Below are 25771 nucleotides of genomic sequence, written 5' to 3' on the forward strand. Positions count from 1 at the left end.
CGCTCCATGCAAGGCTGTGTCCTCTGCAAGTTGGCTGCTTTGCCTCTGGAGCTCGGTCTCTGTGGGAATCCCCATCTCAGACATGCACTTCCCTGACTCTGGCCTGGTGTGCACGGGCGACACATGCTCAGATTCATCCCTGCTGGTGATTTAGAACAAAACCCACCCTTTTCAAAACTGCAGCACTTGGTAGGAGCTGCCAGTCCTAAGGTTTGCGGGGTGGCCCTTGAAGTGACCCCAGAAGCAAGAGAGACCATGAGGGAGGTGGGAACTGCCTCCAGGATGTGGGTCTGGCTTTTGCGTGTTGGGGATTTCCTCTCTGCTCTGCTCTCTGGGCAGGATCCCTGCTGCTCTGACCCAGCCACCACTGGGCATCGCTTCCAGGCCATTACAAACTTCTGAAGCAAAGTGAGCACTGCCCCCTGGTGACTAACTGGAGAATTGCAGTAGCCTGTAGGGACCTCCTTCCCCCAAGGCAATTACAGAATCCCCAGGCTCTGCAGGGGAGGGGGGCTTCATGAGAACAGAAAGGTCTAGACAGTGGCTGTGTGCGGTCCACTGTGGCCTAGCCATGCTGGGCTGAATCTCCATTCTGACACGTGCTGGCCTGCTGAGTGAAGGGGGCCTGGATTTGGGGGCTCTGGTCTCTCTCTTCAGTGCACTGTGTACTCTAGATTCCAATGTGTTCTTCTTATTCTTTCTTGGTTACCTGTATGTGGTGTTCCTTACTCTGATAGCCCAGAGTTTGAGTGCCCCAGGCAAGATGGAGTAAGAGTATAATGACCAGCTAGCTGGACTAGGAAGGGGCTGGGAGTTCACCCCCTGTGAGACTTGGTGCACTGAGCCTGTCTTGATTTCTAGGACTTGGCCATGTATATCAATGAAGTGAAACGGGACAAGGAGACCTTGAAGAAGATTAGTGAGTTCCAGTGCTCCATAGAAAACCTGGTAAGCAGGAACCTTACACCCGTGCATACCGTAGCGGCTGCTGACTCAGGAGCTGTGGTAGAATAAGCCCTCATCCACTTCAACCTACCTGTGTGAATTATGCTCTGAGGTCATCCATGAGTAGGACAGAGGAGATGGATGTCCTATTGACAACCCAGCCTGGACCCCAGGCTGTGGCGACCAGAGGCAGGATGCTTCGCCTGGCCTGTGGCCCTCCTGTTTTCTGTCAGTCTCCATGTCTTCAGGATGGGCAGTGGACAGGGTTTGATTTGGGGGTGGGGCAAGAGTCATCTCAACCTGAGAGCTGACCCTCAACTCTCTCCTTGTCTAGGAAGCAGGCTGGGGGCTCTGTCAGGCAGGGTTGCTCCTCTCTAACGTACTCTACAGAGAAGAGAGAAACTCCTTCTGAACTCAAGCCCTGCTTAGCCCCATGTTGGGTCTAGATCTCTCCGTGTTATGGTGTTGTGCGTTAGGAGAAGTTAAGCACACCCTCGCCCCACCCATCAGGTGCTAATAGCACCTTGACCCTAAGTGATGACTGCACCTCCAAATGCTGTCTGGTACCCAGAGTCACTTTAACATAGAACCACTCAAGCATTTCCTCTTCCTGGTGATTTTTCACTCTCCGGGGCTTGGTGAGACGGAAGCCCAGAAGCCTAATATCTAGGCTGGCACACCCATGTTCACCTACAAAGGAACCCCTACAGACCTGGCTGGCTCATCAGGAGACATCCAGGCCATGCCATCAGCCTGAGGGCGAGAGAAACCACCAAGTAGTGTTCTCATGAGTGCTCTGTCTACATGTCTGTCTGCGGGCCAGAGGAGGGAGTCAGTATAGATGGTTGTGAGCCACCAAGTGGTTGCTGGGAATCAAACTCAGAACCTCTGAACCTCTTAACTGCTGAGCCGTCTCTCCAGCCCCATCCTTGTGCACTGCTAAGCATGAGCATTTGTGGGGTCCAGGCCGCTTGCCAATCATCCCTGCTCTCTGATCACCGCAGAGTAACGAGCTGCTTTTGAACACAGGGCAGTTTGCCTTGGTGTTGTGAGTCATGTTTGCTCTTTAAATGACAAGGAACGGGATGTGGGTGTGGCTTCGTTGGCAGAGTGCTAGCCTTGCGTTCACAGGGCCCTGAGTAAACCGGACTTGGGGCCACTGACTATAATTCAGCATCGGGGGGCGGGGGCAGGGGAGGAGGAAGGCAGAGGCAGACAGATCAGCATTGTCTTTGGCCCAGCGACTTCCAGGCCAGTCTGGGATACTACTGGCCCTTTCTCAAAAAGAACAGTGGTCTGTGGACCTCGGGGTTTCTGGTATATGACTGCCATGTGGCATGCAGCCCAGGTGGTGTCTCCAGGTGAAGACACCTGGAGTTATATGTCCTGTGCGACCGGGACAGAGGGGTACAGCAGAGTCCCCGAGCAGATGTGAACCCTGCTGTGTGTCAAGGCCAGCCTGTGTCATACTGAAGTCAGACCTAGGAGCTTTGACAGAGTACAGGGAACATGCCTCCAGGCCTGTGTGACCACCCCCTGGAACCCGCCCTCCGCCCTCTGCTGAATAGACTCATCCCTGGAAAGCACAGAGGATGGTGGAAAGGCGATCTCTCTGTATTGAACAGAACAGAGAGGCACAGTCCACACAGAACCGGAGATGGAAACTCCGTGGCCCTGTGGTGGCAGGGCTGGGCATAGGTTGCTTCCTGTGGAGGATGAACCCCTGGCTGGGCCCGCCTGTGTTGCCACTCAATCCAGCCGTGCTACTTGCCTTATTTGCTTTCCTAGGGCTGGACTTCTGGCTTTTTCTATAGCTCGGGGTTCCACACAAGGGTTGCCTGTAAGCATGACCAAGCCATCAATCATCCTTTGTTCCCAGGACTCAAGGGAGTCCCCATTGTAGCCCCCTGAGAGGGGACAGGCTTGGCTCAGCGCCTTCATGGTCTTGGGTCACCTCACCGTAGGCACATTTTCCTAGTTCACACCTGGGTCCTGCCATCCCGCTCTGGGCATGCCCACTCATCCCCCTGTCTAGCAAAGCAGAGGTTGTCCACCTTTGGGCTGACGGTCCTTGCCTTTCCAGCAAGTGAAGCTGGAAGAATTTGGGAGGCCGAAGATTGACGGGGAGCTGAAAGTTCGGTCCATAGTCAACCACACCAAGCAAGACAGGTGAGGAGGGTGAAGGTTGGCACCCCAAACCCCACTCCCAGGAAGCCCAAGACAGACTCTCCTGTGGGAAGAACAACAGCGTGGCCGGCTCTATGCAGCTCTGTTTCAGTTACTTCCTTTTCTCTACATAATCTCTATGTGTCTGTCATATCAGTCATCAATAACCACACAGAAACACCACCCTGCCTGTGGTGGGCCCTGAGCTGGCCTGGGAGACAAAGCCGGGACGTGGAGAGGCCTGGCCTCCAGGGAGCTCCTTGTCAAGTGGGAGTAGATAGGCAGGTGGGGGGTCAGGACAAGTCAGCCATCTATGGGGGCCAGGGTCACAGCAGACTTGGGTTCTGGGGGCGCAGAGGAGAGAATTGGCAGTGGCCTTGAGTTAGTGCTCCGAGGGAGATAAAGATAGAAGACTAAGGACCTTCTGCATGGAGGTGGCACTGAGGGTGGCTTTATGGGAACAGTGGCTTCCTGACCGAGAGTCATTGTGCCATATCCTGGCTGAAAGGAGGACCTCAGCTTAGAGACAGCGCAGCCTGTACAGGCCTGGCCCTCTTGGTCTGACACAGTGACCATGGTCTCAGGGACAGCTGTCTGGAGTCAGGCAGGGATACAGGCTTGTCACACACAGCATGGCCGTCCTGACACTCGGTACACTATGTGGCCAGGTACCTGTTCCTGTTTGACAAGGTGGTCATCGTGTGTAAGAGGAAGGGCTACAGCTATGAGCTGAAGGAGGTTATTGAACTGCTCTTTCACAAGATGACTGATGACCCCATGCACAACAAAGACATCAAGAAGGTGGGTCTGGGTCTGCAGAGGGGCAGGTGCTGGGTCCTAGCCCCCGGGAGTCAGTGGGGCCTCCCTTGGTCATTGTGGCTGGCAGGTAGTTCCCATGGTGGGTGGTCAACACCCTTAGGACTCCAGCTTCCTAGAGGCAGAGGGGGAGGCCTTCCACAGGGCACCAGCGAGAGCCTAGTTCTTAGCTTTGACTTTTTGGTCTCAGTGGACCTGACTCTGGTTCCTCACTGGCTGTTGTAACAAGCAGGCCTTTCCGCTCCATTCTTGCTCTGTCTCATCTGCTGGGGGCTGGCTTGTGGTTTGTCAGGCTCTGAAAGCCAGTGGATGAGGACTGCAGGAAAAGGGGTTGTGGGTTCAAGGGGGTGGGGATATGGATACTGAGGCTCTGGCCGTGGCTGTGGCTGCGAGGGGATGGGAAACACAGTCTTGCTTCTCTGAGGCTTCTGAGTAAAGCACCTTATGCGCATGTAGCCCTGTGCTGGGTTGGGGACAAGAGCCAGCTAAAGGCTGACTGCAAGTCCCTCCTAATCCTGGTGCCTGAAGCAAGAGACAGTGACCGAGGCTAATTCCCAAGCTCCTGGGCTTCTTGTGAAGCCTTGGGGAGAACACCTAGACTGTTTGACAGAGGTTGGGTTCTTACCGTCCTGGGCTATCAGCCTGCCCAGGCTGCAGTATATCCAGGACCTGGCCAAGCCTGCTAATGACCTGTCTCCTTTTCCTTCCCTCTTCATGCTTCCTAGTCTCATGGGAAGATGGTAAGCGCCTGGTACTCTCCCTGTCCCCCAGTGGTGCCCCATGCTGGCCTTTCCAAACTCTGGGGCTCCCTGGGCCTGAGTAGAGCGGGCCCCCTCCTTCCTCTATATCTTAATCAAGAAAGTGACACATCTTTGTGGCACCGACCTGAAAGCCAGCCTGCTCTCCTTCCTGGGAAGTAAAGATCAGGGAGCACTGAGCAGTGGACTCAGAGACTTTCTGAACTCTGCCCTGCAGGATCCTCCTCACTTCTCCCCTCCCTTTCCCTTCCCCATGCTCCTCCCTCTCCCCCTCCCTCATCTCTCTACTCCTGAAAGACTAGGCCACACTTGACCTAGCACCCTTTGGAAGCCCTTTTCTCAGGCCAGTGGGTCAGGCCTGACTGCCGGGTGGCTCAGTTTGGTCAGACCCTCAGCCATCTGACCCTGGCCTTTGTTTTTCCTGTTGTTATTAACTCAGGATTCGTTTTTTAACCCAGGAAGTGAAAGTGAGTGGGCAGGGCTATGGAAGGCTCTTGGGCTGGTTCCTGGGCACCACTCCTGAGGAATCTCAGGGACAGCAGGGATTTGGGTTGAAGTGCCCTGTGAAGGGGTGCAGGAGGGGTGGGATATCCTGATAGAGGGTGGGCCCTGAGCTCGGGATGTCACACTTATACACATACATACACACATACACACACACACACACACACACACACACATACACACACACACATATATATATACATATATACACATATACACATACACACATGTACACATATACACATACACACATATGCACACACATACACATATACACATACACATGTATACATAGACACATATACATATACACATACATATATACAATATACACATATACACATATGCACACACACATATATACATATACACATACACATGTACACATAGACACATATACATACACACATACACACATATACACATATATATACACATACACACATGTACACATACACACATATACACATATATATACACATACACACATATGCACATACACACATAGCAGGCCCCTACATATGTAAAAGTGCACACAGCAGGGTCCCTGCATACATACACACATGCATGGGCACAGTATGGCACATATGCATACTCAACAGTATGTGCACACACACATACATACATACATAGAGCAGGACCCCACATATATGTGTGTGAACCTAACAGGAGCTCTGCATGCACATATGCATGTATGCATGTGCACGTAGTACTACCTGTACACCTGTACACACCGGTCCATGTGCAGAACATGATCTACAGGTCAGAGCACTCCACACATGACATTTACACATGTGAAAGGAGCTATGAACATCTAGACACAGGCTTGGACGCACATACACATGGACACTTCTATGTCCAGGAACAGACACAAGTACCAATGCACCTATGCGCACTTCGTCACAGTACAGGTACACATGTTACACAGGAAAGCACACATACACTTTGACACATGTTCCTAAACACCTTCACCCATGAGAGCTACCCTGGCCTGTTCAGACAAGATAACAGTGCACCCACAGCCTCTGGTGTGGGAGGACACACACAGGCATGCAACCAGGCAAGGGTGTATGTGTCTATACACAAGAGTGTGTTACACAAGGCATAGGCACACACACGCATCCGCATACAGTGCTAGTGAACTTGTGTGCACCCTGTAGCATCCAAAACCATGCCAGCCACTCCTGTCTCCTACAAAGCCATGCCAGCTTCCAGCCTCTGTCCCCACAGTGGTCCTATGGCTTCTACCTGATTCACCTCCAAGGGAAGCAAGGCTTTCAGTTCTTCTGCAAGACGGAAGACATGAAGCGGAAGTGGATGGAGCAGTTCGAGATGGCCATGTGAGTTCCGGGCAGGAGCTTCAGGCCATGGCGCTGGCTTCCTGACCTCCTCAGGGTCGTGGTGGGAGGTGGTTCTGTTGCTCAGTGTGAAACAAGCTCCTTCCCTGGGACACCAGCCAACTCAGTAGACCTTAACTATCTGTCTCCTAGATGTCCTGGTGGCATCAGGTGTCCTGATGAGGGCTGGACCTCATGCTTGACAGCCAGGTTGTGACTTGGCTGGAGCAGTGTCCCCTGTGGTTGAGGGGGTACCCCAACACATAGAGCAAAAAAGCAGAGGGGGTAGAGGGGGTGGGGGTGGGGTGTGCCAATGGCCCTGTGGGCTTAGGGTTTTCTGGGGGAGCAGGCCACTCTTTGAGAACTCCCACATGTTGAGATACAGGTACAAAGAACAAGGTCAGGGGAGCAGGATCAGGACGATACACCGGGTCAGTGGCTTCAGAGGCTGTGAGAGCCCTGGGGCTCTCTGCCCTTCAGCTTCTATGGGTTGAAATCCCCTTGTGCTGTGAGCAGTTTCAAGTATTCGTAGAAGTTGAAAATGTCTGTGCACACCCTCCCCACATACATCTCTCTGTTTTTGCTTCTGCTTTTCTGTCCTATCTTCTCTGGTATGATGGTGGGGAAGTGACTGTACCCTTGAGGTATACCTCTGGGCCCCAGGGACCATCATGAGCTAGTAATTCCCCATTTGTGCACAGTTTACGAGCACTTACACTGAAGTATAAGCCTTACTGCAATTCCCCCACCGTCCACGGGGCATGGTCCAAGACCAGCACTGAGTGTCTGAGACCACAGTAGCACCAACCCTTATGTGCACGGAACTTCCTCAGCGTGTAGACTGATACTAGGGTGCAGTGTGTAAGTACAACTCATAACTGAGGACTAGTTACTAGACGATGGCACAACGGATTTTAATGAACTACCAATCATTACGCTTACACCGGGGCAGGTGGTAAGTACAGTCCAAGTCGCTGGAAAGCAAGCACTGTGTCAGCGTGCGATGCCCGCTGGCCACTGAGTGACTACTAACTTGTATATGGCGACCTGTGTCCTGGCTTAGAGAGGTTTTATCATGTCACTCACAAACAGGAACTGCTCGACTCTGAGATTTTCCATGTAATATTTTTAGTTCACACTGGATTATAGGTAGACTATAGATCAGGAGGGACAACTGCACTCACTAAGCTTGACACTTGGCCATTTCAATAACCTTCTGCCTCACCCGGTATGCACTCAGGCCGGAGTGAGGCAGGCCCGAGCCCCTCCCCCACCCCCAGTCTTGCTCCCTGCCGATCTCAGGGAGAGCCAAGCTGGGGCGCAGGCCCCTGGTGTGTGCAGCCAGCGTCCTTATACAGTCATTGCTGTATTTGTAGGCTTAGGGGTTACCTGCCTGTCCTCTCCTTCCACAGGTCAAACATCAAGCCAGACAAGGCCAATGCCAACCATCATAGTTTCCAGATGTACACGTTTGACAAGACCACCAACTGCAAAGCCTGCAAGATGTTCCTCAGGTAGACGTCTTCTGCCTGTTCAACCCTGGGCTACAGGGATACACTGCATAGCTGCCCAGTGACACCCGGAGTGTCAGGTTCCCTGCTGGGAACTGTAGAGTGAGGGGACAGGTCGGGATGGTCAGGGAAGAGCAGATGCTTGGGGGCGTGCTCCAGGGGGGACCATTGACCATCATGATGACTGTGGCCGGGTGCAGGGAGCTGCGCCCCACCTCACCTGCCACCCTCCTCCCACACAGGGGTACCTTCTACCAGGGATACCTGTGTACCAGATGTGGTGTCGGGGCACACAAGGAGTGCCTGGAGGTGATGCCCCCCTGCAAGATGAGTGAGTAGTGCGTGGGTTTGGGACCAGCACCGGTGCTCCTCATTGTGGGGACCACTTGCTCATGTATGCCCTTCACCCGAGGGAGTCACATGGGAGGAACTGAGGCCAAGACGGGAAGGTAGTTCACTGGAAGGGGTTATCAAAAGCTGTAGTTGGGAGGGGCTCCTCTCCGAAGCCCCTAGGACTCCATCCACGTCTCTGCCCCATATTGGAAGTTCGTGGTTCCCCTGATCCACACCCACACGCTGGGCACAGGGTATTCTCAGCAGGAATGGGGGAATTCCCGCTCTCTGATGCCAGGCACAGGAACTGGACCCAGGGGGCTAGAGTGTGTGATTTGGGAGTGCACGTGGGGTTTTATCAATGGTGTCCCACCTTATAGGGACAGCTCTGCATGGGTAGGGGCACCTGACAAGTGCCAGGCACATTCTCTGTGCTTCAAATGAGAGGTCCCTGTCCTTACCGCTCCCTGGGGATGTACTGCACTGACACAGGAACTGCCATACGGAGGACGCCAACTTGCTCTGAGTCCCAGGGCTGAGCCCAGAATTTCTTCTTCTAGCGGGATAGCTTTGTGTCAGCCCTCTGCAGTGTGGCTCAGTCCTCCCGTGCTTGATAGCGTTTTGGGGTCATTGTCCTGCTATTGGTCTCTTTGGTCCAGTAGGTGCCACCTCCAGATCAGCCCCAGCATTGTCCTGACAGTGGCACTGGCTCGGTCAATGTCGCCCTCTTGTGGCCATGAGCCCCTCGTGCAAGGCAACTGCCACTGTCGCTTCCTACTTTGTGTGCGATTCTAAAAGTTAGCAAACTTATTTATTAGAATAGGATTTAGAAAAAGACAGAAAGTAAATAAGAAGACAGGACAGGGCATGGTGGTGCATACCTCTGTTCCCAGCACTCAGGAGGCAGAGGCACACATTTCTCTGAGCTTCAAGCCAACCAAAACTATAACGCGAGACTCTGTCTCAACCGAAGAGAAGAAACGTGGTCAGTGAACTTACTCAGAAATAAAAGCATGGCAAAAAACATCCTTGGTCCTGGAGTGAGTTTGGGGCCAGCCTGGGCTACACGAGCCCTTCTCAAGGTGAACAAAGCCATAGGATTAACTGAAGGCAGGGTTTTGGTATATTTTAGGTTTCTTTTCTTTCTGTCTTTCTTTTTTTTTTGAGAAAATATATTTTCAGAGTTACTTCCGCCCATCTTAATGAGTAGATTCTTATTACCTGTAGAAGTTTGAAATGTAGAGAAGAAAAAGGAAGGGGAGGGCTGATTCATGTTCTCTTAGGCACCAAGGGGCACACTGGGCATTTCCTTCTTATACCAGTGGGGTCCTCACCAGTATCCTCTGTGTCATTGCAACCCCTGGCTGGCTCAAGACATTATTCCAGGGGGTTGTGACCCTCCCCCTCCCCCTCCCCCTTCCCTCCCCCCATGGTTCCCTCTGTCCTCTGCTAGGGGACAGTGTTCCTGTCCAAGCTACTTTCCTTTTCCTAAGCTTTGGTTGGTTTTCCCTTGTGAACTGTGGCAATACCACAACTAAAGCAGATGGACTGTGTGGCCCTCACGGGATCCCAGATGCCTGTAGGGAGACACCAGCCCTTCCTGAGAGCCTTTCTCACCATTATGTGCCAGAAGAGTCTGTCAGAATCTCAGATGTTCCCAGAGCGGTCTTTGGCAATCTTAGTCGTGGTTATTGAGGTCCCACCAGACATACACTGTAGCGGGAATGATCTTTGTTTTGACCCATGCTGAGGTGACTAGGATACGTCTTCCCTCCCACACGACAGCGGAGTGACTAGTGTCCTTGAGTATGTGGGAGGGTCTTAGAGGACGATGGCAACGGGGACCTGAACACCACCTCTATATCACCTGCCTGTGGCAGGTATCACCGACAAGGTGTGGAAATTGTTTCATGAGCCCTGCCACATCAGGTGAGCCTGGCAGTTACCACCATTCACAGTTGGCCCAGGTAGAGAAGCCCAGTCTGTGAGTTCCCTGTGGTTCCTCATAGCTAGAAGTCAGAATATGCCGTCAAGGTAACGTTCATAGATAGGAGGCTGGGTCTATGCACGTGTCTGTGATCGGCCTCTGAAGGGAGCCCCTGCAGCTCAGCCAGCCCCTCCAGTTTGGGGAATGCATACTGTGAAGGCCATCTTTCTGTCCAGGTTTCTGCTTTGACCCCTGATCTGCTTCCTTTCCAGGTTCGCCTGCAGATGCGGTGAGTGCCCCCAACTCTGCCAGCACAGAAACATGTCTCTGTGCGTGCTCCCCTGGTGGCTCCATAGCTGGCATGTGTCTTAGCAGCTCTCCCCTCTGTCTCCCCAGTGCGCTCTGGCTGCAGCTGCACCTCTGTGGTACAGCATGCTCATGTGCACAGGGCACTGAGGTCATTGCGAGGCATGAGCCACGTCTCCTGAAAGCTGAAGAGTCCAGCCCTGTTATCCAGCCTTGACTAGATGCTCACTGGACCCCACAGGGGCACGGAGACAGCGCTGTTATACAGCACTTAGTTGTGTTGTCCAAGCCATGTCCAGAACAGAGGCCGGGAGACGGTCAGGGAGGTTTCCCCGGGGAGTGGGGTTGGGGAGCCAGGGGTGGGGGTATGTTGAGTGTTAGGAGAGGGAACTTAGTGTTGCACAGATCTCCTGGAGGCGTGGCTCTGCCCTTTTGCTTCCTGCCTTGGCACTCATGTCATGGGGTGGTGCTGATGCGGGGCCCAGAGGTGGAACCCCTTCCCTAACATCTGTCCTTGTTCTCACAGGACGCTCCCGGAGCAGGACTAGGTGAGTGTGCTGGACCCAGCCACTTCTGCCTTCTTCAGCCACCCAACGAGCTGTGTGTGTGAGTGGTGGCGGCTGAGCACAGCCATTGTCTGCCCTAGCCTCTCTGGCTGCCTCCCAGGGTTCACTTAGGGCTGGCTTTCAGAGGACCAAGGGCTTTCTGTCCACAGCTCCTAGAGGTGCCAAGCTTAAGACCAAAACCTGTGTGATCAGGAAGCCCAGGGGTTTTTGACCTTTTCCTGTGCCCCTGGATGCTACCCAGGCTGTTTAAACATTCCGGATGAAACCTGAACTTCCTCAGAGGAAACTCCAACCCCACCCAGGTGTTACCACTATTGGGCCATAGCGACGACCCAGGCCAGGCCTAGAAAGACAGTTTGGTGACCTCTTTGAACGTTTGGGGTGAGACCGGGACCCCATCTGAGGGTAGCCTCAGATTCTTGGGTGCTCAGCCTATATCTATCTCCATTGCAAACCCAGGCCTGCCTCTCATCCCTAACATGGCGGGGGCCCTCCCTAGCTCCACACCTCAGGTCCAGCTCAGTGGTGTCTGGGAGAGACATAAAATTCCATCTAAAAATAAGTAGCTGTTACTGGAATGTTCCGGCATCTGTTTTAATTCAGTAGATGTAGGAGCCATATGGGGAAGGATCCAGAAAGGGCGATACAGGCCCTCGTGTCTCTCTGTGTTGGGGAACAGTTTCATGAAGGGTTCCCCAGATCAGGGAGGGTTGGTGATGGGAGGAGCCGCCAGCAAGGATGAAAGTCACCCGTGAGCCATTTTCTTCTATCTTAGGTCCCAAGATGGTTGCCGTGCAGAATTACCATGGTAACCCAGCCCCTCCCGGGAAGCCCGTGTTGACCTTCCAGACAGGGGATGTGATAGAGCTGCTCCGGGGTGACCCCGATTCTCCTTGGTGGGAGGTGAGTCCTGGGTCCTGGTGGCGAGGTTCGGCCTTGCTTATCCCTCAAGGCCGAAGCAGGGAGGTTAGGGGTGGTGCCATAGAGAGGCTGCTTCCCAGGGCCTCTGCACCTCCATTCTGCACATGAATTCTGTTATATCTTCACGGAGGCGATTGTTGCACAGGTAGGGTGCAGCATCCTTCCACCGAGACTCTCGCTTGCCCCGACCTTCCTGCCTCAGTGGACCCCGCAGGCCCTCTCCAGATTCTGTCCCAGCCATTCCCTGTCCAGTCCTCAATGCCCCCATTCTAGTCAGCAGCCACTCACAGTGTTAGGGATTGGCCCGGGGGCTCTGTCTGGTGGGAGGGAGGCAAACACAGGCGCCATCATGTTCTTGTGGAATAGTTTTCAGTTCTGAGCTGGAGCGTATTAAGCCTTTAACACCCTTTCTGTTGAGCCCCAGCCGCTAAGGAACCCCGAGACTCTCTGGGTTTCTTGGGGTACAGAGTTAGGATAAAGGTTGGTGATATTTGTAGTGTCTTGTTCTCTCAGGGAACTTGAGTCCAGATTACAGAGCCAATGGATAACATGAGAGCCAGAGGGTGTCGCCCTGCATCCCGGTCGTTACAGTTTTGTACTGTTGTTGTAATGGAACACACTGACAGAAAGCAGCCCAGGGGAGAGAGGGTTTATTTGGTCGCAGGCCCAGGGTACAGCCCATCCTTGCAGGGAGGTCAGGCGGGGATTCGAGGCAGCCGGTCACATCACGTCCACAGTCAAGAGCAGAGGGAAAGGTTGCTGGCTTAGCACCCAGTGCACCTTCCTAACTCACACACAGAGCAGAACCCAAACCCAGGGGGTTGTACTGCCTACTCAGGCTGGGTCTTCTCACCTCAGCTAAGGCAGTTACGACCCAGAAGCAGGGAGGGCAGCTTGTCCTACACAGCTCCTCACTTGAATCTCTTCTCAGATGATTCTAGGTTATGTCAAACTGACAAAACCATCACACCAGGTCTTCATCTTCCTTACCACCTCTGGGTGTTACCTGTTTCTTAGGTGGGAGAAGACACTTGACTACTGTGCTGAGCCTTGGGGTTACTTTTCTGTAAAGTGGGAATGCCCTTGTCTTTCTGCTCCAAGTGGCGGAGAGGTCAACTAAGGTCACAGCAGAGAGGTAACACTCATGTCAGGCCTGGGATTTGTAAGCTGCGGGCACCTTCATGGCTTTTCATTCTTTGTTCCTCCAGGGGAGGCTGGTTCAAACTCGGAAGTCAGGGTATTTCCCCAGCTCATCTGTGAAGCCCTGCCCAGTGGATGGAAGGGTGAGTCTTTTTGCCGATGCTTCTAGATCACAGGGTCCAAGATGCAGAGAACTAGGATCATCGTGTCCTTGCTAGATAGCCACAGGGAGCTGCACCTGGGGTAGAGCCTCGGGGTGGACAGAGGTGCAGTTGTCTGTTGAAGGTTTGGGAGCTGAGGATGGTCAGCTTGTGGGTGTCTCAGTCAGTGTTCTATTGCTGCAAAGACACCATGACCAAGGAAACCTGTGCATTTAATTGGGGCTGGTTTATAGTTTCAGAGGGCTTGTCTGTTATCATGGTGGAGCATGTTGGGAGCATAGCAGCATGCATGTCTCTAGAGCGGTAGCTGAGAGCTACATCCTGATCTGTGGGCAACAGACAGAAACACTGGGCATGAGAGGGCCTTTTTAAACCAACCCCAGTGACACACTTCCTCCAACAAGGCCACACCCCCTAATCCTTCTAATCCCTTCAAACCATTCCACTACCACCACCAACACACCCCCGTGACTAAGCATTCAAATCTGTGAGTCTTTGGGGCCCATTCTTCTTTGAACCACCACAGTGGGCATCATCCCCTCAGTGGGAACTAATGTAGAACCACTGCCTTCTCTGTGGCTAACACTCCCAGGAAGTCCTCTCAGGCCCAGGGAGGAGGAAGTTTCCCAGGCACAAGGCCCGAAAGCTGGAAGTTGCCTTGTTTGGAACGAAGGCTAGGTGGCCTCTTCCCTCTGAGTCTGTCTTGGCTCTGGTGTCAATGGCAGCCCGGGGTTGTCCCAATGTAAGCTTGACTTCTGTCCCCCCAAGCACAGCTAAAACTCAAAGAGACTTCTCCCTGAAAGTAATGGAACGAGAGGCGTCCCTGCTCACCCACCCGGTCATGTGCTGCTTGAAGGAACATTTTAAATGCTCAGAGCTCTCCCATAGCAGAGGAGGGCAGGGGTCAGGGGTCAGGGAGGGCATAGTACCTGCTGAGCATGGCCACCTCATGCCCACTATTGGACATTTTCTGCGGCCTTCAGCCTTTCCCTTTCCTGTTTGTTCCTGTTGGTGGCTCCTCATTCATTCATTGCTTCTGTGAAAACCAGTCACTCCGTCTGTCAACCCTCCTGAACGTCTGTCAACCTTCCTGAGCTCAGAGGAAGTCCTGGCAGTTCCCCTAGGATGTCACAGCTCAGGGTTCTGTCTCCATATAGAGTGCTGGTCCCAGGATTAGGTTTCTGATGAGCTCCTCTCTCTCTCACGCCCCCTGGGGACATTAATATACCTGTGTTCTACTCCCAGCCGCCTGTTGGCCGCCCGCCATCCCGGGAGATCGATTACACTGCATACCCGTGGTAAGTGGATTGTGGACTGCAGTATGGGTCCTTCGGTGAGCCCTGTGTCACAGGGTATGGCTCTCGAAGTCCATGAGCTGGCTTGGGCCGGGGTGGAATTGAGCCTCATCTTGGCCATTTTCCTGTCTCTAAAACAGCAGGCTCCAGTGTGTGGTAATGAGCTCTTTTCTACGCAGGACTCACTACGTACGCTTCATCATGGAAGCTAGAAAATGCTGTATTTAGGGTCTAGTTTGTAGTCATGCCTTTGGTGAGAAGAGGTACTGGGTTACACGGAGGATGACGGTGGGTGTCTTAGTTAGGGTCCTATTGCTGTGAACAGACGCCATGACCAATGTAAGTTTTATAAGGGACAACATTTAATTGGGGCTGGCTTACAGGTTCAGAGGTTCAGTCCATTATCATCAAGGTGGGAGCATGGCAGCATCCAGGCAGGCATGGTGCAGGAGGAGCTGAGTTCTATACCTTCACTGAAGGAAGCCAGGAACAGACTGAGCATCCTCAGGCAGCTAGGAGGAGGGTCTCCAAGCCCACCCCACAGTGACACACTTCCTCCAACAAGGCCACACCTTCTAATAGTGCCACTCCCTGGGCCAAGCCTATGCAAACCATCACAGTGGGTGTTTGGGGTACGGTCACAGATCAGGAGTCTTGGGCTGATTCTGTTGTCCCTGATGGGGCCAGTGCCCAGAAGAACTTGTCCTCAAAGCCGCCTAGCCCCACATGGGCAGTGTACATACCTCTAAACCAGATGGACTGATTCTCCAGTTCAGGCCAGAATCCCCAACCTCACATGTGGCGTTTGCAGAGTCCCAAGTCCTTGCCCCCTCTTAGCACCTCAGTGTCTGTCCCCTGCACATCTCTAGGTCCCACGGGGCCTGCTGCGTGTATACCCTGCCTGCTCTAACCTGCAGATGGCACATGGTTGCTGACATAGAGATTACGTGTTGGCTTCTTGTCGTTTCACTGTGGCAAACACCTGACCAGGCGGTGTGAGGGAGGAAAGGTTTATTCTGGTTCACAGCTCTTGGTGCAGCATATCACAGGGCATAGGAGGCAGCTCCTCCCCAGTCAGGGAACAGAGAGGTGACCTAATGCTGCCTCAGCTTGCCTTTTCTCTTTGTTCAATCTGAGGGCCCAGCTCAAGGGTGTGGGCTGGGCCCTCCGCCTCCATTAGCTGAATCCAGGCAATCCCTCAAACATCCAGAGATCTGTCCCCATGGTGATTCGGGTCGACAGTGAAAGTTAACCACCACACAGTTGTTTTTGTTTTAATTTTTTTTCTCCTTTGCCAACTCCAGGCATGGAAGAGTGAATTTTAGCCACTGTACCCCCGTGACTCTCCGTCTCCCGACTTCTCCCCAGACAGTTTCCCTCTTAGTTGTGTATTTTTTGTGTGTGTGACCACTGAGTTTAGTTAGGTTTGCTTGTAGACCATTGGGGGGGGGTGTTGTTTTTTTAACTATAGTATGGGCAACCTACCGGTGGCTACCACTAAAGAAAGTAATCCCCCCAATCCCCAACCTCCAAGAAATTTAATATATTACCTCCAGATCTACCCTAATTGTGCAGACTGAAAACTAAGTTCATGGTATCATGCTAGGAATGTGGGGGTTGCTTTGCTGAGGGGAGCAGCCTTCCCCCGCCCCAATCCATATCTATCTAGCTATCATCTGTTTGTGGTGGAAAAGGCCTGCTTTTGCTCAGTTCTCTTTCAGCACAGATGCTGGCCTCCTCCAGAGCGTCTCTCCCAAAAATGCCCCCATTACTTCTTCTCAAGTAGTGCAAAGAATTTAGAAAATGGGGGCCAGGTAGAAGTTTGTGCTCCAAACAATCCCCCCACCTGGCTGTGACACTCTTATCTCTCCCCTGTGACGTCTTTACCAGATACCCTTGTATGCTTGATGGGAGGTGCTGGCCCCCACATTGTACCCTGCCTGTCAGGACATGGCCACATACCTGCCTCCCATCAGTTACCTGCCTACTTACCTCAAAGGTTCAGACAAGAAGCAGAGTCTGAGGCAGGTGACACACACACATACCAAGGGCACCACTCTGTCAGCATCGAGTCTCAGCTCTGATTTCCTGACCCCAGGTTTGCTGGCAACATGGAACGGCAGCAGACGGACAATCTACTCAAGTCTCATGCCAGTGGGACCTACCTCATCAGAGAGCGTCCAGCAGAGGCAGAACGCTTCGCCATCAGCATCAAGTGAGCGGCAGCCCCAGCCTCATGAGTGTCTCCCCTGAGCCTGCTGTTGAGGGGATGGAGTGGGTCTTCTCTCTGATACCCAGGCTAGAAAAGCTCAGACAAGATGGCGGCAGAGTCCTCCTCATGTGTGCTCCATGGCCAGGTCACCCAGCTACGGTCTGGGTTGTGCGTTTTCAGAGACAGGTGGGCTGGTGGGACACTGGGAAATGACATCAGGGACGTACTGGCCAGTTCAGTGAGTCTTAGTCAGGATGTACCCATGCACTGCTTTGTGGCATCTAGGGACTCTCAGAGACCTTTAGCAGTGCCTATGGCAGCCATGTAGCTTGGGCTACAGGTCCATGGTCTGTGCATCTTTCCTCAGATAAAAAACAAACAAGACCCAGCTGTTTGTTTTCCTCAGCCCAGGACACCCATGCACGCGTCTTAGACCTGTTACTAGGTGTTTGATTTGCTATGAGTCAGTGGGGATCTGAGAGTCCTGAGCAGGGCACCTGTGTGTGGGAAAGGGCATCGTTGGTCTTCTGGGAAATGAGGGCGGCAAACCTTCCGATCTGGCCTCTTGGTGATAGCCATAGTGAGACAGGCCAGATGCTCCTGCTGCAGCGACCGGAGCTGGGAAGGGATGCCGATGGCTGCAGGAATGCCTCATGGCTTCCTGGGCAGGTGTGCACTGGGCTCTGCAGGGCAGCCACAGGACCTGAGCACACGACTTTCTCCTCTTCCTTTGGGGCATGTTTTTTCTACCTCTGCACTGGGTTGGGGTTCAAAGCTTGCCTATCACAAGCATCCTAGGCTACACAGTCTAGCTCAGGCAGGTACACACAGCCGGTACATGCATCTCTGACACCTGAGGAATATCATAGGCGGATACCACCATAGTCCTGCTCTACAAGACTCCCGAGGGTGATGGGGGTGGAGACAAGAATTAGTGGAGCTAGAAGGGGCTAGAGCTGGGGGAGAGGTCCCTGGTCTCCCTACTTCAGAAAGGTCACACTGCCAGGAGCCATCACTTTTCCAAAAGGTCCTATGATGTTGAGGGTCTAAAGAAATTCATAGCCTATATCCAGCCCCACATAATGATGTGACAGCCGTCACACCCACCTCTTAGGAGTGTCCACAGTGCCTTGTGTCTGCCAAGACTTTAGGACACCACTGTGGGAATCCTGTCAGCCTGGCTCACAGCACATGCTAAAGCCACGTGAACACATGTAGGTAGGTGCCTACAGTGGCCCTGTGGAGTGACGTTTGATTACCCATTAGTTCCCTGTTTCCTTTAGCCAACTTCAGGGTGTCGAACCAACCTTGCATTCCTCGAATGTCTCCCCACCCCTCAGCACTGTCCAGTCCTTGTTACATGTTTGGGTCATGTGCAGACATATTTAGGGACATAAGTTCTCTTGCTTCATCGACTGGGTTCCTACACCCACAGGCATCAGGACACTGGCTTGAGATTTCCGTCTGTGTGACATCCTTAACCTTGGTGCTGCCTTACATGGGCTGGGCTGGCATTTGGAGAGGCCTCTCTAGGTTGGATGCATTTGAACTAAAGATGATGGTGGGTGAGAGCCAGGGCAGCTGGCTCCAGGACCTGCTGGACTTGTGCTCCATTCTTTTGGATCTGCGTAGAGGGGTTGGGGGCTGAGGTCAGGGCAGATAGTGGGGACTCTGGGGTATGGACTTAAAGCCGGCAGGGAGAGCTATGGAAGATCTGGCCGGGAGGGGCTGGTTTAGGTCGGGATCTTTGCTGAAGCAGATCTGGAATAAGCCTGGGGCTGTGTGTGTGTCCGTCCAGGTTCAATGATGAAGTGAAACACATCAAGGTGGTGGAGAAAGACAGCTGGATCCACATCACGGAAGCTAAGAAGTTTGAGAGCCTCCTGGTGTGTGTGCCCATAACTCTCACTGCCCGACCCTGGCCCCAGAGGCCCAGTGAATGGCTTTCTTCTTTACACTCTGCCCCCTGATGATCCATTCTCTTTGCCTAGGGAGGGGTGATTCTTCCCGGTGTGGGGCAAACTCTAGAGACAGGTGATAGGATACCTGGGAACAGTTGGAGTCATGTCATACCGGAGTTGGGTCACTCCAAAACCTTCCCTAGCTCACACGATAGAGCAGAAACCAAGGCCCGCTGAGGCTTCTTACCTCAGACATGAGACCTCGAGCGGCCTTGAGCTGAGCATCTCCCCACGTCCTTGGGTCAGCCGCACCAGAATGCGGTTAAAGGCATACTATTCCTTAGAGTACTAGCACGGAACTTACACATACGAGCATTGCCCTACCACTGGGCCCAACCTCGACCCCGGCCCTTTTTCTTTGTTTTTGGAGACAGACACGACGTAGGTCTGGCAGGTCTGGAACTCCCTGTGGAGTTCTCTCAGCCCGTCCCTGCCTTCCTAGTTGCTGGATTAACGGTGTGTGCCACCGTACCTGGCCTATTTTAGTCACAAACATTGCGCCCCTGGCAGGACATTGGGAATTTCCTTTCCTCTCTGTGACCCACGGGAAAACATAGGCAGACAAAGTACCTGAAATCCCCTTCACAGCCCAGAGCCAACAAACACCACCCGGCGAGGCTGTAGGTGTCTCTTGAGCAGCCAGCCTTGTGCCATTCTGCCTTGTGGGTGTGCCCCCTCCAGCATGGATAGCATTGTAGTTGGTAGCTGTTCTTCAACTCTGTCATTCTTTCAGAGCACTCTTTCAGAAATATTTGGGAGCCCTGGGCCTGAGGGGGAGGTTTTTGAGGCCCTAGCCATCGTAGCTGGGCTTGGCTGGGGTGAGATTGAGGAGGTCTCAGAGGAGCCCATCCCTTGAACCCAGGAGTGGGAGGGCTCCCGGGTCTCCACCGGTTGGTGAGTGTGCGCCCCCTGCAGGAGCTGGTGGAGTACTACCAGTGCCACTCACTCAAGGAGAGCTTCAAGCAGTTGGACACTACACTCAAGTTCCCCTACAAGTCTCGGGAGCGCGCCGCCACCAGGGCCTCAAGCCGATCTCCAGGTAATTCCTGTGTCCAGGGGTATCCCAGATCTCCCTGTCCACCTGGGTTGTTGCTGGACCCCAGAGTGTAGGGCCAGGCCCTCCCGATCTCATGCCCTGACTCACGCCCCTTCTCAGTTCATGAAGCCGATGGGGTCCACACTGCTACTCTGGCTCTTGGTGCCTTGCTTGGAGGTGACGGTAGTGAGAAGGAGTAGGGCAGGATTTGAGAATAGATTCTTCCACGGGTGTCCCCGGGGCCTTGGCTGTTCAAGGCAGCTCTCTGCCTACAGGGGGGATTTCAAAGTCTGGACCTGCGGACAGAGATAGGCCCAGAGCATTTGGCTTTTAGTTCAGGGCTCTTTCTCCTGAGTCACCCATGTCTCTAGTCTACAGGGACCTGCAGGGCTATGGGATCTTCCTTCCCCCGACCCCAGACAGCAGAGCAGCAGAGGGTGCCAGCCTCTGTGACAGTTGGCCCATTGTCCCTTCAAGACATAGGTGTAGAGCAAGCAGTGGCCTAGCTGTGTCTGTAGGCCCCGCCCTCCCCAGCATCCTCCTGAGGTAGAGCCTGGCATCCCCATTGGCTCCTTGGCTCCTGCCCTGTCTTATGCTCTCTCTTGCCTCTTTGCAGCTTCCTGTGCTTCCTACAACTTTTCTTTTCTCAGTCCTCAGGGCCTCAGCTTTGCCCCCCAGGGCCCCTCTGCTCCCTTCTGGTCAGGTACTTCTACTGCTCAGAGCCCAGCCTGATGGGTCCCCCGACTGTGCAGCCTGGTGCAAGGGCTGGGGGTGGGGGTGTGGGGATCGGGCCGAGGCTGCTGCACATGAGGACGCGTTAGGCAGGGCTCTTCCCTGGTCACACTGGTGGACACGTCCCTGCCTCGTCAGCTGTCATCCTTCATGGCCGTCGAGAGCTTTGCCTCTGGTTTGGGAGATGGGGGCAGGAGGGGCAGATCTGGTGACTACTCTGCAGCCATGACAGCTGCTGTGGGAACAGGGATGGGTGTGGAGGAGGGGGTTTCAGTCAGCCCTGGCCCGACGTGCTTTCTGTTGCCAGAGCCAAAGCCCTTCTGTTCGAGGCTGTGTGTCCCCTCACTACCATTGTCACCTGTCCCTAGGACTCCTGGGTTCCGGACTGAACTAGTTCACTGGGTTTCCAGTCTACTTTGGGGAATCTGGGATGGGGAATGGTCAAGGCATGGGTGCCTGCTCTGTTTACCAGTGGCTTGCTTGTTGCTTGTGATTTCAGCCCAGGATTGGTGCATGCATAACCGTGTCATATGCCTCAGCTGGAGGCTAGTCCTTCCAGAGACCTTTCCTAGCTCTGGGCATAAAGCCCTACTCTAGGCAGGGGCCCAGCTCAGCCTGAGGGCCTCTAGCCCTGGCTGAGCATCTCCTGCAGATCTCTGACGTCTCACCCTGTCTTCCCCAACAGTGTTCACACCGCGGGTCATCGGCACAGCCGTGGCCAGGTACAACTTTGCTGCACGAGACATGCGGGAGCTGTCACTGCGGGAAGGTGACGTGGTGAAGATCTACAGCCGGATCGGTGGGGACCAGGGCTGGTGGAAGGGCGAGACGAACGGGCGGGTGAGTGGCTTGCCTGGCTTGAGGGCTTTGTTCAGAGGCCCAGAGCTGGCTTTACTGAGAAGTCAAGGAGGAAGCCTTCGGTTCTGACACAGTTGGACTCAACTAGCTCTTCTTCAGCCTCAGCTCTGCTCAGCCATGATCTAGGCACGCTGTCTGAGATTTCCCTGGTGTCATGGATAGGGATGAGGATGGAGAATTGGGTTTCTTAATGTCCCCTAGCTACCCTGGTCAGGTCACAGTCCAGCCCCACAGACCTTTTCCTCTGCCTTTGTGGGACAGGTTTTATATGCAGTCATCTGGTCACTTGTAGGTAAGGAAGCACAGAGACCCACCTGTCAGGTCCTACCTAACCCATCCCCTTCCTCCTGTTTCTGGTGACTACCGTGTGGCTTCCTCAGACTCTTCCCCAGAGATTCTGCCAAAAGCCCCCTCTGCCCCAGAACTCATATAGATCCACGGGCTTTGACCCAGGTCTCTGAGCAACTTTTTGAAAAGGCAAAGAGCTCCAGGTGCCACCAGCAGGACAAACTGGATTTTCCTGGAGCTGCCAGATACCCATAGTCAGGTGCATTTGCCTGCAGAGGGCCAGACAGCCTTGGCTCCCTGCCGAGCATTCTATAACTGGTAGCAGGAACCGTTCTGTTATCTTGGCATCTGTGTTACAGGCCCCAAATGTGTTTGTTTATACCCAGCTGACCTTCAAAGGAGTGAAGGCTACTAACTCTTAGCAGCAACTTTGAGGGCTGGACCCTGGCCCGGAAGTGGGCCAGTGGAGGGGGAAAAAGCTGGGACTGTAATTCGGTTACTTGCTTGGTCCCTCACCAGGTCCAGGCAGTTCTGAAAATGAGTTTGTCTACTGACAGAGGTGACAGCATCTTTCCTTGAACAGGTGCTTTGCTTACCCCCCCACCCCCACTTTCCTGTTACTATTGACCTTTCTCTTTCCTTGTACTTAAACTGGGTTTCCTATAACCAGTTGGAATTTTTAAAGTGAGTCTAATGTGGCAGTCTTTGCCCTTTAGTAGGCATTTGTAGTCCACTTATATTTAGTATAAATTTTGGGCTATTCCTTTGTAAGTCTAACATTTGTTGTTTACTGTTGATCAGTTCCTCTCCTCTCCTTTCTGGGTAACTTTTAGGTTAACCAGTATTTTTTTCTGTCTACCTCGCTTCCCCTCCTCATGATTGATTTGTTAGCTCTCTACCCTTCTACCATGGTTTCTGGTGGTTACGGACGCACTATTCGGAGTCCCTTTAGGGACTGAGACAGTGTGAGGACCACACAGTCTTGAATTATAAATCATTTTCCTCCCAGTGTTTGTACAGGTGTTGTCATTACCTTCTATATTTTTTATCATTTGAGAGTAATTGCTCACGTGACCTCTCTTTACTCCTTAATATTTCCTGGAGTCAATGCTTGACATAATAAAGTTATCCAATCTGTAATGTATTTTCAGACTTCACCCATTTTGGTCAATTATGTTTCTTCTAACTGCTGTTTACTGGATGCATGACCAGCATCCTAATTGGAGTGTTCCTCAGTTTCTCTCTGTCACATGTGACCGGGAACATTTCACGAAGGGGAGACCCTTGTTTTTATCCCGTTGTTGGGGTTGACGTTTCTTCACGTTTAGACGGAGACCATAGCTTTATGTTGTCATACGCAGGAGGATGTCATTCCTCAGTGTGGCAGCATCTGTTCCATTTCATTATTTTGCTGTGGTTAAACCACCCTGACCAAAGCAACTGAGAGGAGGAAGTGGTTTATTTTTATCTCATCTGGGCCATAGGTCATTGATGGAAGTTGGGGCAGGAACGAGAAAGCAGGCACCATAGAGGGCTGCCACATGCTGGCTCTCTCATGGCTGGCTTTGTTGTTGCCCAGGAGATGGTGCTGCTTATCCCAAGCCGGACCCTCCTCCGTCAAGTAACAATCAAGACAAGTCCCCCAGACCTGTCAGGCTGAAGGGTGACCCCTTAACCAAGGGCTAGGTCGTGTGTCAGGAGACACGGGAAGACGTGATTTCCTCAGTCTGACACTTTCTCGTTGGGAGATCATAAGCTAGATTTCCCAGCCTCTCTTCAAGGCTTGGTGAGGCCTGGTTGAGATCTCTGTTATTTAGGTCTCATCTCTCAAGCCCCCCTCCTGGCCCTGCCCTGACACACACACAGACATACATGTCCCTGCCATCTCTTTCAGATCGGTTGGTTTCCTTCGACATACGTGGAAGAGGAAGGCATCCAGTGAGGGCGAGACCTGGACAGAACCCACAGATGCTCTTGGGAGTCTCCCCAGCTCTGAAGTCCACCTCTGGCTTCTCCGTAGCTCTGGGAACTGCCTGCTAAGCCTGCAGCTGTTATGGCCCCTAGGGATGGGGAGGGTGTCCCACCATCACCTGCCCTAGGTGGCCTGTGCCTGGGTACATTCCTTGTACATAGAGGAGATCCGTGCTGGCCACACCCAGAGCACCAAGGATGGGGAGCTCAGGCCATATGGCCAAGCATGTGTGGATGACAGCAAAGGTCAGAAGCTACTGCCTGCCCCTCTGGTTTAGATGGTTGCTCAGGAGCCCAGACCTCGACTCATGGTGTGCCAGGGAGGGCTGGGGACAACAGGGGGTCCCTTCCCAGGCCCATCTGCTGCCCCACACTGATCTGCCTGTCTTTTCTGCTGCTCTCTAGAGTGTGTGTCAGGTTTCGGGAGGCAGGCAGGACCAGAGCCAAGCTGTGCTGTAGCACACACCAGGCCCAGCTGGGAGAGAGCTTGCACAGGGGCCGCTGGATCACGCTAGCTCTGGAGATTTCCCTGGCTGCCTCCCTTCCTGACACAGCAGGGTCCTGCTGCGTGCTAACTGGGCAGGCCCCTCCCTCACGAGGGACCTTCGGAACGATGACATTGCTGACCCACCCTCAGCCCACCCAGTCAGTGGTACTGCTCTTTGCTTGTTGAAGCCCCTTTCCTGAGCCAGGAAACAGGTCTTCTCTGCCCTGCTGCCAGGGGGGACACATCTGTGAACCCCGAAGGGCAGGGTAGAAAACCAGGTTCCCCTCCCTGCTCGCTGCCTCTTGGGTCTTCTGCACTCTAAACCATGCTCACTAGGAGTCTGCTGGCCTTTGCACTAGATGCTAGTTTGAGCCCTTGACTGGTATCCCACAAGGATTCCTGCAGCCCACACACTGGGCTTATGGCCAGCTCAAAATAAGTGCTCTTGGGGGTCTCCGCCCTTTCACTTCTTCTCCTGGTGCTTCCTGGCCTTTGACCTCTGCTTGCTTGGCCAGCCCTCTTTCCACCCGGTGGAGTTCTGAGCGGAAGCTTATGTGAAGACACACACACAGACTCTTGGGCCCTTTCCCCTCATCCAGCTGCCCATTCCTGGATGAGTAGGAGCCAAGGTTAGGGACACTGTCCCTCTGTCCCCAACGGAGTGGGACAATGCACTACTTGCTCCTGGGACATTTTCCAGAGTTGGCTTATGTCCTCCAGCTTGGTGTCCACACAGAACATGCTAGGATGTTAGGGGAGGCAGAGAGGGATTCGGAGAAGGGGAGCAGCAGGAAGAGAGAGACACCTTGGAAAGCCTCAGCCATGAGAAACTGGGAGTGAAGGGTTTGGAAAGGGCCGGGGCTCGGGCCACCTACACTGCTCCTCGGCCCAGCCTGCCCAGTGCAAGTGCAGACCGTGGGGAGGGCTCTGTCGGCAGGAACCATACGAACGCCCTCACGTCAGTCACGACACCCTGTGCTTTAGGTTTCGTTTCGTTTGTTTGTTTTTCTGTTGTAGCCTTTTTTCCTTTTTTGTCCCGTTACATTTTGTTTTGCCTGTTCGTATTTTAGAAGGGGGGAAAGTTGTAATTATTTCATCTAAATCTCCCATTATATATCTGTGAATAAGAGATTCTATGATAGCAGAAGGATGTATATTTTAGCTTGTCATGACGCGTCATGATAACGAAGGACACTGAGAAAGAGGATACTCCAGAGCCCCGTTCTTGTGAATGTTTTGTGTTTGTTTTGACATGTGTGTTTGGTTTGGGTTTTTTTGTTTTTGTTTTTGTTTTTGAGCTGCACTGAGCAGGGTGCTGGGCGGGCTGGGGCATGGGCACCTCTGCAGGAGACTGGACACCGACTAAGGACTGGGGGCCTGAGATCAGCTGTGAACATTTGCAGCACAATGCATGCAAGTCAGGGATGTGGGGGTCCCACAGCCAGCAGCACCCCCTGATGGAACAACTGTACATTTGCCAATGGGTTTTCCCCACAAGACTACGGTTTTTACTACAAATAAACTTACGTTCTATTCTGCA

At 53.2% G+C, this 25771-nt stretch overlaps 1 protein-coding gene across 3 annotated transcripts in view; it reads left to right on the forward strand.

Annotated features, from left to right (window-relative positions):
* Vav2 (vav guanine nucleotide exchange factor 2) overlaps positions 1-25771 on the forward strand; it is a 168381-nt gene extending 142610 nt beyond the window's left edge. The window contains exons 13-30 of one of the 3 annotated variants that reach the window (XM_032902989.1): positions 862-948; positions 3029-3114; positions 3780-3912; positions 4653-4667; positions 6420-6529; positions 7939-8040; positions 8280-8368; positions 10570-10586; positions 11130-11151; positions 11945-12072; positions 13299-13373; positions 14637-14689; positions 16785-16901; positions 18697-18784; positions 19775-19898; positions 20512-20598; positions 21313-21467; positions 23668-25771. In XM_032902989.1, the coding sequence (XP_032758880.1) occupies positions 862-948; positions 3029-3114; positions 3780-3912; positions 4653-4667; positions 6420-6529; positions 7939-8040; positions 8280-8368; positions 10570-10586; positions 11130-11151; positions 11945-12072; positions 13299-13373; positions 14637-14689; positions 16785-16901; positions 18697-18784; positions 19775-19898; positions 20512-20598; positions 21313-21467; positions 23668-23715 (1536 nt within the window). In that variant the 3' untranslated portion in view covers positions 23716-25771. The remainder of the gene's footprint in view (positions 1-861; positions 949-3028; positions 3115-3779; positions 3913-4652; positions 4668-6419; positions 6530-7938; positions 8041-8279; positions 8369-10569; positions 10587-11129; positions 11152-11944; positions 12073-13298; positions 13374-14636; positions 14690-16784; positions 16902-18696; positions 18785-19774; positions 19899-20511; positions 20599-21312; positions 21468-23667) is intronic. The other 2 variants (XM_032902990.1, XM_032902991.1) reach the window with 2 other exon arrangements.

This window comes from Rattus rattus, chromosome 5 (genome assembly GCF_011064425.1).
Source record: "Rattus rattus isolate New Zealand chromosome 5, Rrattus_CSIRO_v1, whole genome shotgun sequence".
Lineage (NCBI taxonomy): Eukaryota > Metazoa > Chordata > Mammalia > Rodentia > Muridae > Rattus > Rattus rattus.